The sequence below is a fragment of the Bos grunniens genome, chromosome 12 (assembly GCF_055505025.1).
Source record: "Bos grunniens cultivar Pamir isolate PY7600 chromosome 12, Bosgru_T2T1.0, whole genome shotgun sequence".
Classification (NCBI taxonomy): Eukaryota; Metazoa; Chordata; class Mammalia; order Artiodactyla; family Bovidae; genus Bos; species Bos grunniens.
Window position 1 is genome coordinate 21,508,099 of NC_141176.1, and position 15,461 is coordinate 21,523,559.

Here is a 15,461-nt window from a genome sequence, read left to right on the forward strand (position 1 = left end):
CTCCAGTACTGTTGCCTGGAGAATCCCATGAACAGAAGAGCCTGGCGGCTACAGTCCATGGGGTCACAAAGAGTTGAACACGACTGAGTGACTAACACTTTCACTTCATGTATATATTTATATATTTTTTTAATGAAAAGAATTGGAATTAAGACAATCCCAAAGAGGTTCTGTGACTTTTCCAAGTTCCCAGCAAGTCCATGCAGAGTGGAAAACAGATGGCAAATCTTTTTTTCTTTTTAATCTCTTTCCTTGAATCATTAAACCACAGAGTCCCAGCCTACTGAAATGCCAAGGGAGTAGGAACGATTCCCTTGTCTGCAAGTCACTGTTCCCCAGGGATGAACTTGGCGCCAGGAGCTCCTCGCCCAGCTCACAGATCCTACCACCAGCCCGCTGTGAACACAGGCCCCAAAGCCCTACAACGCTCCAGGCTCCCAATCAGATTAAGCAGAAAACTCCTCCACCTGGCATGGTGGACTTCTTCCGGAAATGTGCCCCCCCACCTTGAGGGGTGACCCCCGTATCCTGTTTATCACAACACACACCGAGTCGTGACCCTGGGCCTGGCACTGTCGTTGAGCCATGTGGCCTCGACCACATGGACAGAGCAGACTGAGTTAGAGGTGACCCCGACCTTAGCAGGAGACCCGGGTTCAATCCCTGGGTCGGGAAGATCCCCTGGAGAAGGAAATGGCACCCCACCCCAGTATCCTTGCCTGGAGAATCCCATGAACAGAGGAGCCTAGTGGGCTACAGTCCATGAGGTCCCAAGAGTCGGACACAACTGAGCGATCAGCACTTTCTCTTCTTCCTGACCTGAGCTGTGCCAGTCGAACTCTCCCTCCAAGCATGTGTACACAAGACCCTTGACTCAGCGGCCCCCATATTTGGCCCTTGGGTATGGACAAGCAGATACAGGGAGGGCTGGGACGGAGTCTGTGGACAGCGGTCCCAGAGAACGGAAAGTTCGCCTGGTCCTCATGCTCTCCTGTCCTGTCCCTGACGCCCCTCCAAAGCCCAGCTGTGCCTCCACCACTGAGTTCTATGAAGGCCATCCTTGTGTCCCCCTCCAGGAGATCAATTCTGTTTAGTCAGCTTGTGTGGGTTCCTGCTCCTGGTAACCAGACAATCGCTGAGACACTGGGCTTGTCTTAGCTAGAAAACCCACCCATTTGCCTGTGACATCAGCTCATGGGAATATCCCTGGGAAGGCACAGGCAGGCTCTGCTGGAAATGGCTGTGGGTGTCTTTGGCCATTTCAGTGCTATCAGGAACCAGTTCTGTAACTTCTGTTCCTCCGAGACTGACTAGCTAAGACCAGGGACATTTGGGGGATTCTGAGCTTTGATGTGGAAAGAAAAAAATAAATAAATAAAAAGGAGAAGCTATTTTAGAGTCTGGGCTCCTGGGGGAGGCAGGCCTGGGTGTAGGGAAGACACCTTCAGCCATGCGATAATGTGCCCAAGCTGAGGCTGCTCCCAGTAATAAGGAAAGTAATTCATTATCATTATGACTCATTAGTATTTTAAATTTACACAATGCCTTCCTTCCAAGGAACTCATTATGTCGATGGAAGTTCATTACGAGAAGGAGATTTGGGAGTGGATTTATGTTGGACACAGTCTTCTAAATACAGCAACAAGGACCTTTATGACATGGGTACATGACTTGAAGCAAATCTCTCTCTATAAGCTAATTAGCAAGGGATGCTAAACTGTGTCAAGCCGGGCGATGCTGGAGGACAGATGCGTAGTCCTCTTAAAGCGTTCCAGAAACCACAGTTCCATCCAAATATTAAATTTATGGGGCCCCTGAAACCATACCATAGCATGGGTATGATATATTTCAATAGCATTAAAATAGTTGTTTGATGAGAAAAATATACTGCAGCGTTCACACTTAGCACAGAGAACTGATTGGAGATTCTATTAAAAGAAACCTTTAAAACCAGCTTGAATTAAAGTCATTTTGGTTACTAGGTGGGTATATTTGGGTCCATGCTTTACCAGTTGTACTATCTGCTGGGGAAAATAATTGTCCTTCTACCCCTGGGAAGTTACTGGTGTGCATTTTAAAGGAGCAGACAGCTGCATGGTGAATACCATTTGGTACTTGTCCCACGGGTACAGTAACACAAACATCCCACAGTGAGCCCCGGGGCCTCACACACTCACTTTACAAATTATATAAAGACCATTTCAAAGATCATATTACGGGGAAAGCTGGCAGCACAGAGTCCCAGAGAAAATGAGGAAGCAGGACCAAGCTGAGTCCTGCTCTCAGTAATAAGGAAGATAATTCAAGTCATCAATTTCCCGTGGGGCATTTACTCTTGGTTTGGGGTCAGACAGCATGAGGGGGAGTCAGATCTTTTCCCCGTGCCCCCAACCTCAACTTCCCCCTCTCCCTGCCACTTCCAGTTCCACGTTTTAAATACCAGTGGCTGCATGTGTGCTAAGTCGCTTCAGTCGTGTCCAACTCTTTGCAACCCTATGGACTGTAGCCCACCAGGCTCCTCTGTCCATGGGAGTCTCCAGGCAAGAATCCTGGAGTAGGTTGCCATGCCCTCCTCCAGGGGATCTTCCTGACCCAGGGATTGAACCCGTGTCTCCTGTGTCTCCCATACTGCAGACAGATTATTTACCCCTAAGCCACGGGGAAGCCCCTTTAAATGCCAGACCCAGTACTAAGTACTGTGAGGGATCCTCGCCTCGAGGTGTTCATCAGGCATTAACACGTTATCATGTAATGAACCTGCAGTGAGGTCAGTGCTGTGCAGAAGTGTGTGGACTGCTGTGAGCACATGGGGTGGGGTGGGGGTGCGTCAGAGCCACAGTAGCGACAAGATGACGTCTGAGCTAAGATTGAGAGGAGAGGCAGAGTGTGGGAGGGGGCAGGGGTGGGAAGGAGGGTGACCAGGCATGGGGTACAGTCTGTGCAAAGAGCCTTGGGGTGGAGGGTTCACTCAAGGGTGGTTGAAGCCGAGAGCAGCCAGAGAGCCTTGTTTAAACGTGGGGACAGACCTCTGTGAGCTCTAATGGGAAGGAGCCATCTGGGGGTGGGGGTGGTGGTGCCTGGCACCTGTCTTGGGCTCCAGGTCACCCACAGAGGTGAAAATGTCATCACTTCCTTGTCCTCCCCAGGCCATCCGAGGTCTGAGCCTGAGGACTCGTTGTTTAGTGGCTCAGTCGTGTCCGACTCTTTGGGACTCCGTGGACTATAGCCCGACAGGCTCCTCTGTCCATGGGCCTTCCCAGGCAAGAATACTGGAGTGGGTTGCCATGCCCTCCTCCAGGGGATCTTCCCAACCCAGGGATCGAACCCAGGTCTCCTGCATTGCAGGCAGATTCTTAACCCCTGAAGCCACCAGGGAGGCCCGTGCCTCAGGGTGCTGGAGGCTAAAGCAGTGTTTCTGGTGCAGGATGACTGAAGCTGCTCCCTGCTGTCACATCTGAGAGGGAGACTGTTGCCACTACCCCTGGGACCCAGTGAAAGGCCCTGCTTTACAGCAGGGAGAGCGCAGGCTCATTAAAAGCATGAAGGTGCTTAATTGGGATTTTGTTTTTAAGATTCCTCAAATGAGCACTTGCTTGAATGGCTGTGGGTAGCACTCCTTGAAAAACACCATGGAACCCCAACCAGATCATCAGACAAGGTTCTGAGCCCCCAGGACAGGATGGGGCCGGGCACCTTGCTGGCTCCCTGGATTGGGGCCAGTGCTCCTTGGCTGGGAGAGTACGAGAGTGGTGCCCACGGGGTCCTGAGAAAGATCACTCCAGCCTGAGCACTGCAGCAGCTCAGATACCACCCTGGAGAGGCAGGCAGGGCAGGTGCGGGGGGGCAGTGTCCAGGCACACCATGGCCCGGGGGCTCAACTCTAGAAGGTTTTTCTGCCTCATCCCAAACAGCCTCGATAGCAGCAGAAAACCAAAGCCGACGGGTGAATGACCTCTGACTTCTGGGACTCTGACCCCGACCTCTGCGCAGCGCTGCACTGCATGGCAGGGGCCACTGCGTGTCCTCCTCGCCAGCTGACAGTGCTGAGCACCCGCTGTCCCCAGGCCTGAGCCAGGTGACCTGTGCTCTAAGCTAGAGAGAAAACTGACCTTTCTAGGAGCGCATGGATTACCAAGGAGGGCACCTCAAATCCATCGCAATGAAGGATCTGCTTCTTACCAAGAAACAGACTCACTGTGCCCAGAGCTAAGATGCTGTCCTTTCTTTTTGCTTTATCTTATATATCTGTACATACAGTAAAACTCGTGTGTGTGTGTGAGTGTGTATAGCTCTCTGCGCCTTTGCCAATGCAGAAGGTTGGGTAACTAACTATGTATTACATTGTAGAGTGATTCAGAACCATCCATCACCCCAAATATTCCCTCACAGCCACCTGGACCCTTTGTGGTCACACCCTCCTTGCATCCCTAGCCCCCAGCGACCACTGATCTGTTCCCAGTCCCCAGAACGTCATGTAAATAGAATCGTATGATGCGTCCTTTTGAGTCTAGCTTGATTTTCACCAATGCACTGAAGATTTATCCACATTGCTGTAAATGTCCTTGTTTTGTTCCTTTTACTTGTGGCACAGCATCCCATGCTGTGGAAGTACCACAGTTTATTCGCCAGTTGAAGGACAGCTGGGTTGTCTTCAGTTTAGGGTGATGAGGAATGAAAATAAGGTAGCTATAAACATTCATGCTCATGTTTTTGTGTGAACATCTGATTTCTCCTGGGAACATAGCTTCCAACTCCTTCTTTAACCCTTGCCTCTAGCCTGTAAAGGTATCATGATCCCATTTTACAGAATGGGGATGTGAGGCTTGGGGAGGTTGAGGCAGTTTGCACACGTCACAGGAGGAGCTGGATCACAGGCTGAGCTCCTCGTAAGGGCCAGGCAGTGCCTGCCCTCAGTGACTCATGCCCTTTACTAGAAACCACCTATTGATGGGTGACTTCTATGGTGCTAAGACAGAGTCACAGAGGGTGCTCTGGGAGCCAAGAGCAGGGGCCCTGGCCAAGCTCCAGGCTAGGGGTGCTCTCAACCGAGTCGCAGAGAAGTGAAAGTGAGCCAGGAAGGGGACATTCCAGGCAGAGAAGCCTCAGAGATAAAAGCATGGAGGTCATGGGCTGACTGGGGGCTTCCCTGGGGGTCCAGTGGCTAAGACTTTGAGTGCCCAAAGCATGGGGCCCGAGTTCAATCCCTGGTCAGGGAACTAGATCCCACATGGCAGCAACTAAGACCAAGCACAGTCAAATAAGTAAATATTTTTAAAAATAATAATGCACTGGCAGAGGATCCATGTTGGGAAATAATGGAAATATGTCTGGGCGGATAGGGGAAGTACAATAACAAAGGACTGCAATTCCAGATTCAGGGATTTGGGTGTTACAGAAATATTACCTGACATTGCTGTACTGCTTACTATTCCCAGGTACTGTGTCTCTCTGGGAATCTTGACAGTTTGGGAGCTGGAAGGTTTCAGGAACCAAGGATTATTGACAAGTGAGAATGCCTGGTGCCAAACACATTCAGTGTCTGAGGCCACATCCCTCAGAAGTACTGTTCTCTGCTTTCCTGGGGTCTGGACCCCAGATCCCTTCATGGATGAAAAGAGAACTTACTGTATAGTCACTGAAATTGTTTGTGTGTCTGATTCGCCCATTGCACCAGGAGTCCCTATAATTTCTGAATCCTTAGCACTGATCACAGCTTAGTGTGTGCTCTATAAATGTTTACTGAACGGACAAAATATTTTGCTCATTAAACATTTCAGGCTAATAGTTAACCACATCCTTAACTCAGAGGACTCATTTCCAAAGAATTAGAATATAATAAAACAGACCCTTGTTGCAGATTATTGTTTGACCATATTCACTCCCTCTTTTCCACCTTCCTGGGAGGAGTATGTTTCCCTGACTCTTGATTCAGGGCTCTGTGAAATGACTTGTTTTAGTGGTTAGATGTTAGCAGATCTGCTTGCAAGGTGCTTGCACACTTGGGCTTCTGCTCTTGCTGCTGGAACATACTCTGGCCAGCCTAATGGTCCAAGGAGGATGCAAAGATTTGGAACATAATGTAGACCCTATTTGCTCAGATACCCTGCTGAGCCCAGCTGAGGTTAGTCCACCCAACAGACCTGCATAAGAGTTAGCAAGAAATACATGCTTATTATTGTGTTCCTCAGATATCTGGGAGATGGTTGTTACGTAGCAAGAGCTGACAGATACAACCCTATAGCAAAATGTACCAACTATAATTTTATTTAGGAAGGTGAGTCACAGACTCTGGTTTCAAACTATTTCTGGCCCAGTTTCCTTGTCTGTGAAATCTGTAGAGTTGTCAGGAGGACTGAATGAGATAATTCAAGAAAAACAGTACAGCCCTGGCATGTGGAAAGTGTCCAGTGTGTACATTATTACCATTAGTATCATCACTATTAAGGTGGGGCTTCCCTGGTGGCTCAGCAGTAAAGAACCTGCCTGTCAATGCAAGAGATGAAGGTTCAATTCCTGGAAGATGGGGAAGGGTCAGGGAGGGTGAGGAAGATCCTCTGGAGAAGGAAATGGCAACCCACTCCAGGATTCTTGCCTGGGAAATCCCATGGACAGAGGAGCCTGGCAGGCTACAGTCCATGGGGTCGCAAAGAGTCAGATGTGACTTAGTGACTAAACAACAAAAACATATTAAGGTGTTTCTGGACCCTGGGTCCCTGCTTTCAGTAGCAGTTCCGTGGATCTATGCCAGCAGTAGAAAGCTCCAGATAACAGAATGTGAAGTGAAGAGAATGTGAACGTTTACTGCACACTGATGTATGTATGGGCTTCCCTGGTGGCTCAGTGGTAAAGAATCTGCCTGTAATGCAGGAGCCACAGGAGACTCAGGCTCGATCCCTGGGTCACGAAGATCCCCTGGAGGAGGGCGCGGCAACCCACTCCAGCATTCTTGCCTGGAGAATCCCATGGACAGAGGAGTCTAGCAGGCTACAGTCCATAGAGTCGCAGAGTCAGACATGACTGGAAGCAACTTAGCACGCATATGCTCGCACACACGATGTATGTATGGCCTTTCAAAATGACCTCAACTGAACTTCCCCACCTTCTACTAAAGGGCTGAGGCACCCCGCCTGTTTATTACAGCCAATTAATTGGTGACACAGCAGTTCTGGAGGACGTGGACAGCATCCTCGTCTTGCGCCCCGTGGGTGAGAGGGGCAGAGATGTGGGTGAGAGTTTTAATCGGCTCGAGCTCGGGCTGTGGCCGGCTGCCAGCACAGCACTCAGCCAAGCGCCACCACCCCCTCCCCACATCTGTCTTCCCTCCTCGCAGACTCTTAATGCCGCTGAATGCTAACAGGCAAAATGTATATGCTTGGAGAAGACCCAAAACCCAGGAGCAAGAACAGCAACCCAACAGAATCTGTCTCATGAGATCACTTCACCTCCACGCTTCATCTCCCCACAAAGCTGCCCCAGGCAGTTCCTTTTTGTTCCCCGGGAGAGTGAATGATGAAAAACCTCTCCAGGCCCCACCCACACCCACAAAAGGAGAAGGAGAGTGATTTCCAAACTGTATCTAATTCATGTACTATGATATTGTCACGCAGAGCCACACACAGTCACAGGTTCTGACAGCATCTCAGTGATCCTCCACCAAACCTAAGGGTTTCCAAACCCTTAGAACCTGGTGATAAATTCTGCAGATGCTAGTATTGTCTTGTCCTCAGGGTTATCAGGAATCTACTGACGTCTGCCTGAGGACTGGAGGTATTTCTATCGGCCCAACTGAATCTTAGAAAACAGAAAACAACGTAACCCGTGTTGCATAATCGGGCTGAGAAAACATGTTTCGTATTAGAAAGGCAGCCAGCAATTTCCTAGGACTCAGACATAGGTCTGAGCTGTCCATTGGGCTCGGGACCTGCTCAAGAATAATAATATTTGAACCTCCTTGTATCTCCTCATCTGTGAAGCAGAGAGCCGTCTACCTGCCCTCCCGTCACTGAACTGCCTCTGTGTATATTGGACTCCATCTTCCCCTCTGGAGAGGATGAATAAATATTAAGCATGAAAATTATCAGGCTTCTCAGAGAAGTTGGAAAGATCAATGTTTCTAGCACAAGTAGGAAATGAAAATGAAGAGATATCAAGGTCCTTGGTAACAGACCCGATCCATACAAAAGTACAGCATAACCAGCTGTGTAATGAAAAAGGCAAAAAATAAAGGAAGTTCCCTGGCAGTCCAGTGGTTAAGACTCAGCACTTTCACTACTGTGACCTGAGTTCAATCCCTGGCTGGGGACCTAAGATCCCACAACCCATGCAGCTCAGGGAAAAAAAAAAAAAAGGCAGTCTTGGAGTCCATCAGATCTACCCACATTCTCAATCAATGCAGATTCCCAGGGGGTCCTCTAAGCAGTGCCCCAGCCCTACACCATGCTTCCCCAGCATGGCAGGTCTCCCCACTCCCAGACTCCCTTAGCCCTTATTTCACATTAAAGCAGTTTCAGATCTGAGGAAGGAGATTCTGGGGGAGAGGCTGGCAGAACTGGTCCTGGTTATGAACATAGGCTCTGGAGGCAGACGGACCTGGCTTCAAATTCTGGCTCCTCCACTTGACCTTGGGCAAGTTACACAAGCTCCCTCAGTCCTAGCTTTTCCATCTGTAACTGTACAGGCAGGAATACCTCCACTACAGGGCGGTGCTGCGGGTTCAACGACGTGTACACATCCCCCGCCCCCACCCGGGCCTAGCATGCAGCACACACCCAGTGGAATGGAGCGGGGTGCTGGACGGGTGGGTGGGAAACAGCAGAGCTGGCTTCGTCTTGGGCAAACCCTTGTACTTTTTGAACAGAGGAGCCCCCACTTTTGTTTGCCACTGGGCCCTACAAATCACAAAGCTGATCCTGGGGGTGCAGCCGACCTAGGAGGCCAGCTGCTAGGACCCCAGGAGTCCCTACCATCCAGGAGAGTCAGAAGGCAAACCCTGGCATGACCCCACATTCGTGTACTTCTGGTACTTTGGGCAAGGATACAGCATTTGGAACAAAGCAGAAGATGGGAACATTTTGTCCTAAACCTGCAGCGTTTCATAGCAAGCTCCCAGAGATTTGTTTAAAAAGAAAGAAATGCAAGCTCAGAGCTTCAGAGTGGGCAGAAGGGTCCTTCTCCACTCCCTATGTTCCCCTCCTCCTGGAGAGAGCACAATGAGCAACCTCCTTCGGCCCCTTCCTTCCCCCATCCCAAGGAGGTGAGCATTCTGATAATAAATGTAGTACATTTGGGAGCAAGAAACTGGGCTTCCTGGGAGGGGTTGGTGGTGTCTGTCTGGGATTATCCAGCCACAACAAAGCCAGCAAGGCTGTCTAATTCTGGGAGTTCAGCATTAAGGAAGCCATCTGGCTCTCACCTGAGCCACACCCTTCAACCAGCCTCATCAGCAACAACAGTGACTTAGGGCTTTCATTCATTATTATTCTACTCCTCACACTGTTCAGTTCTTGGGTGGGAAGAGGTTGCTATCTAATGGTCACCCTCAATGACCCCAGGAGCCACAGGAACCCCCACCATTCATCTTGTGACTTAGGATTAATTAAACCGGTTTATTAAAAGCCTCACTTCCTCAGAGGAAGCGGTATGGTCACCGGGGAGAATCTGAGATTCATTGCCTCTCCAAGGTGAAATCTCTCCAAGGCACTGAAATCGTCTACAGACGGTCCCCAATTTACAACAGTTTGAATTAAGATTTTTCGATGGTGTGAAGGCAATATGCATTCCTTAGAAACTGTATTTTGAATTTGGGGTTTTGAACTTTTCCTGAGCTGGTAATAAGCGGTAAGACGCTCTCTCAGGATGCGCGGCAAGTTCCCAGTCAGCCAGGCAATGACAAGAGTGAACAGCCTGCACATTTACAGCCACTCTGGGCCAGAAACCGCTCTGTTTTTCACTTGCAGCACAATATTTCATAAACATGAGGAATTCAATACTTTATTATAAACTAGGCTTTGGGTTAGATGATTTTGCCCAACTGTAGGCTAACATCAAGTGTTCTCAGCCTGTTTAAGGTTGGCTGGGCTGAGCAAGGATGTTCTGTAGGTTAGGTGGATTAATGCATTTTCAGTTTACAACATGATCAACCTACGCATGATGGGTTGACTGGGACCTAACCCATCCCAAGTTGAGGAAGATCTGTATTCCAGACCCCTTGGTTCAAGGAGAAAAATCCAAAGAGCCTAAAATCCTGGCCCCTTGGTTCTCAAACTTAAGTGTGCATCAGAATCGTCTGGAGGGCTCATTCAAACACAGATTTCTCAGCTCCATCCCAGTTTTGGATTCAGTGGATCTCGGGGTAAGGCCCAAGAATGTGCAAATCCACCGAGTTCCCTGGTGATGGTCCAGGAACCCCACTTTGAGAATCACTGACCTGGCACAAAACGCGTTGGCCGGTTATTACAGAGCAGGGTCTGGAACCCGGGGGTCCTGTGTTCCAGGTAAACGAACGCCTTTCTAGGTCCATGTTCTTGTCTTATGGCTGCTCCTTCCTCAGCCCTGGCCGGAAGTTCACTTTGCTGCAGTTTTCATACTTGCCCTCTCCACCTAAGGTGACCCTGCCCTCCTCACCAAAGTCATGTCTATAATGAGCCTTGAGCTTCCCAGGAAAAAACCACTTTAAGAATAGTATTTCTGGCACTAACACATATTATAAAAAATAAGACAAGAGTGTTTTATGAAGAAAAAATAATGCATTTAAAGATAAAGTGAATACAATCAAGCTACGCACCAAGAACTCCAAAAGTTTATCACTACTTTTCTGATCCTTCTACAGTTTCTGATCCTTCTCCATTTATTTTGCTAAAAATAAATAAGAGAACCGCTTACACTTACCCAGAGTGTTGGTAGCAAAGTTTTTTTCGAGTCCGTCTTCTGTGAGCTCTCTCTTATTGACCATGCAACCTGCATTATTGATCTAGAAATTACAAATTTCAAAATAAAGGAAAATAGGGCCAAGGGACCTGTTTCCACAACCCACAGCCCCACGCCACCACTGGTCACACATGTGTAGGATGACAACTCATGTTCTGCTCTACTGTCTCTTCACATCAAAACCAGGTGTGCAGCCGGCTCAGCCATGGGACTGTGCAGAGACCTCCAGTGACTACGGCTTGGCCAGGCAACCTAATTCACAATAAAGTGCCCTGGAAATCTGTCTAGACCAATGCTATCCAGTACAAGTATGTAATTTCAAGTTTTCTAGAAAGTAGTCACATTAAAAAGGTAAAGAGAAAAACAGCTTCTCAGAGTGATCTGAGGTGCTGTTTCCCAGGCTGCAGTCCTCATTTTGCCCCAAATAAAACGTAACTCACCCAGAAAATAAATAAAAACATAAAAAGAAACAGGCAGAATTGATTTTAATAATGTATAATATTTAACTCACTATATCTAAAATAGTAGCATTTCAAGATGTAATCAACATAAAAATGTAATCAATATAAAAATGTTAGTTTACTTTTGTTTTTTTTTTTACCCTAAGTCTTCGACTTTGGTGGATTTTTACACTGATGGAACATCTCAGTTTGAACCGGCTACATTTCAAATGCTCTGTAGCCATATTGGACAGTGCAAGACTAGACTTGGGTCTGAACGAACGTTGTGGAGCACACGAGAAACAATCTGGGCAGAAAAGCAGCTCAGCTCAAAGCAGAATATGTGGGAGGAGCAGAGGGACAGCAACCCACCTGAGTCTTCCAACTTTCTCCATGGAGCAACTGACTGTGATGCTAAAAGATTTGGTTGTCTGCAACAGGTGTTCTTTTGGACTAAGCTTTTTAATTTCCCCCGAGCCTCTAATTTTAATACATCAATCCCCAAATCTACAGAGTTCAAGAATGGCAGTACACAAATCATTTTATGAAAAAATGGAACCTTTCCATCACCCCCAAAGACCCAGTATAGGGTCCCTTCCTTTACTCACACATCCAAGCAACACGGTTAGAATGAGTCTAATGAGTGAACCTGGTGACATGAACAGGCCTCCCCATCAAAGAGTCTCACTAACGTGTCGCCGTAAAGATACATACACACACACACACACACACACGCATGCACGCACACGCACACACACACTCTTCATCCACACAGAGAAGAAACACACATGCATGAGTTTTATCCCCTACTTATGTTTACAAAGCTCACCAAGACATTGAGGGTATGTTCCTGCTTGAAATTTTCAACAAATTTCCAGACTGACTTGGGAAGAGACAGGTCCACAATATGCAGAAAGATGTTCTAAACCAGAAAACAAAAGAAGCTTTTTTAAAAAATGTACTTTTTTCATTAAAAAGCATTAAAAAAAAAAATCATTTGGAATGATATAAAATGGAAAGTCTCACTGCTCAGAAGTACATCATTGTTCACAGTTTCTTATGAATCACCCAGGAATTCTTCAAGTACATACAACATTTATACATACATGTTTTAGGCATTATATATAAACATATATCTATATACATACACTAAGCATTATATATACATATACATGTGTATGTGTAGTCCTTTTCCATATAAATAGATGCAGACTATACATTGTTCTATATCCTTCTCTTTCACTTAACATGTTTTAGAGATTTTTTTCTTAAATATAAATCTACCTTATTTCTTTTAATGGCCACAAAACATTGCATAGATGTGTCATAGTTTCCTACCAATCATGTGGGGGTTTTTTTGTCAATATTTTGTTCCTAAGAGAATATCTAGGGCACATCAGAACTATGAGATGACAACTTCCTCTGTGACTCAGTCCTTGCTTACAATGTCAATCCCAGCCTTGTGCTATGGTTACCTCTGGACACAGCCCCACTCCCCCACCCCACCCCCTGTAGACTCACAACTCCCTGATGGAGGAGCCACATCAAGGGCGCCCTATGCCAGTGGTGCACACACAGCCATGCATGTAAACGAGCAATGCACTTTGGCTGTTGGGCCCTTTTTCCCAGCACATAAATGAAACTTGCATTCTCAGCACCCACTGATCATCCCTGAGTTCAACGTCACTGAACGTCGCTGAGGCTCAGTGTCCCTGAACTCTAGCAGGCGTCAGAGACTTATCACCAACCCAGGGCAGAGATTTCTGCTGCTGGGAACTGACCTCCAGACAAGCCATAAAACCCATGATAAAGCAGAATTCAGTGCCCTGCCTCCGTTTCCCCAGCAACTGAGCCACTGAACCCAAGGAAGAATTTCTACTGATCTTAAAACATGTTGCCTCACCCTGAGACAAAGGCTCAGAGAATGAGAAACGTTATCATGACTCAGAAGGCCTGTAAGGAGCTTGAATGCCGTGTTCAGCTTAAGTCTGCCATAACTGAGTCTTCCTCTGCCTTCAAGGGAGAGGAAAAGCACTGTCCGTACAGGATTACACTCTTCTCAAAAGTCTCTGAAGGCCCTGGCCCAGCCAGAGTGAACACGAGGCTGTTGACTCACACCAGAGTCAGCCATGAGCCTCTCGAGGGCAGGCCAAGTCCGGACACCTAATCCTTTCATTCCAAGGCCTTCCCCGACATCTCTGTAGGACCCCCCTCCCACCCTGCAGGGCTGCAAAACACTCACACAAAATCCAGGTTTGAAAACCAACAAAATTCAAGTGAGCTAAAATCAGTTTTACTCTGATCATCCCACAGTCTCCTTGAGTTTCCTAGAAGCACCCAAGGCATCTCAGAATTAAATAGAAGCAGCAGCAGGGAACAGGGAAATCAGCCATGAATTCTGGTGAAATGAAACATCCTGAAAAGGTGCAAGGAATCATCTGGCTCCCTCTGCGAGAAACTAGGAAGACAGAGGTGCCCAGAAGAGCTCAGCTGTCCTCTGTGACCAGGAGAAGGAACCAGCCAGGTGCTGGTGTGTAAAAAACCCAGGGGCCCGGGTTGGACCTCTGGCCTGGAAACTAGATCCCACATGCTGCAATAAAGAATTCGAATGCCGCAACTAAGGATGGTGCGTGCTGAATGCAACCTGAACAAAATAATATCACTTCTAATTTTCAGATGAGGAAACTGAGGTTCAGGAAAGCTAAGCGCACTGTCTAGCCCCCAAGGCTTCAGTGAGGGCAGAGCCCAGCTCCTCCCCTCGTCCCCCTGACAAAGCTTCACAGACAGAGAGGAGCAGCTGATCCTGGGGTTCCCTCCTCTGTTCTGTGCACCTGCTCCTCCAGCAGCATCCCCATACCCACTGCTGCTCTGTCCGCCACCTACAATTGAGGGGCCCACAACTCCAAGTTTTAAGCTTTTAAAAAATTGTTTTTAATTGGAGGATAATTGCTTTATCAACAATTTGCCAATAAAGGGCTGTCTAGTCAAAGCTATGGTTTTTCCAGTAGTCATGTATGGATGTGACAGTTAGACTATAAAGAAAGCTGAGCACCAAAGAATTGATGCTTTTGAACTGTGGTGTGGGGAAGACTCTTGAGAGTCCCTTGGACTGCAAGGAGATTCAACCAGTCCATCCTAAGGGAAATCAGTCCTGAATGTTCATTGGAAGGACTGATGCTGAAGTTGAAACTTCAATACTTTGGCCACCTCATGCGAAGAGCTGACTCACTGGAGAAGACTCTGATACTGGGAAAGATTGAAGGCAGGAGGAGAAGGGGATGACAGAGGATGAGATGGTTGGATGGCATCACTGACTTGATGGACATGAGTTTGAGTAGACTCTGGGAGTTGGTGATGGACAGGGAGGCCTGGCGTGTTGCAGTCCATGGGACTGCAAAGAGACAGACGTGACTGAGTGACTGAACTGAATTGCTTTATAGTGTGTTGGTTTCTGCCATACAATGCCATGAATCAGCCATAAGTATACAACGTCCCCTCCCTCGTGAGCCTCCCTCCCACCCCTCTAGGTCATCACAGAGCAGCAGAGACTGGAGGCACTGAGTCAGTGAAACCACACCTCCAGGGATGGGCAGAAGGTATCGCCAGCCCTGGACCACCGAGCTCTCAGGGAGTGCTGGAGACCACTTACACAGATGCAAGAGGAGAGGATTTGCCGGGGGTTTGTGTGTGGGGATGGGGCAGGCTGCAAGCTGCGGGCTCCCTCTCTGCACCCCAGGAAACACGCTGGTTCCTGCTTTCAGTTTTTCCTCCCAAAGATGGTGCCGTTGGGTATAAGGAGGGCTCAACAGCATCAGCAGAACCATACTGGCATCTTTTCCTATATAAATCCACTTGGTAAAGAACGTGGCCGAGCCCACAGCGGGCTGGAATCCAGGCAAGCCCTCCCCTGCCCGTGGCCCGAGATCAGTGTTCCCATTACGTCCTGCAGCAGCGCCACCCGAAGTTACCGGCAGGCAGCCAGCCAGCCCTCCAGCTCAAGAACTGCAGCCCCCAGATCGCGGCCCCACTTGCTGACGCAGAGGAAGGTTTAGAGACCTTCGTGCTCACGGCCACCACGAAGCTTCCCAGGGCATC

The 15,461-nt window shown here is 48.2% G+C and overlaps 1 protein-coding gene across 10 annotated transcripts in view; it reads right to left on the reverse strand.

Annotated features, from left to right (window-relative positions):
• DHRS12 (dehydrogenase/reductase 12) overlaps window positions 1-15,461 on the reverse strand; it is a 77,562-nt gene that overhangs the window by 10,442 nt on the left and 51,659 nt on the right. For all 10 annotated transcript variants that reach the window (XR_015138022.1, XM_086329187.1, XM_086329191.1 and 7 more), the window contains exons 4-5: window positions 12,196-12,288; window positions 10,888-10,969 (exon numbers count right to left, since the gene is read on the reverse strand). Coding sequence is in view for 9 of the 10 variants with exons in the window: in XM_086329187.1 (XP_086185313.1) it covers window positions 10,888-10,969; window positions 12,196-12,288 (175 nt within the window). In the remaining variant the exon portion in view is untranslated. The remainder of the gene's footprint in view (window positions 1-10,887; window positions 10,970-12,195; window positions 12,289-15,461) is intronic.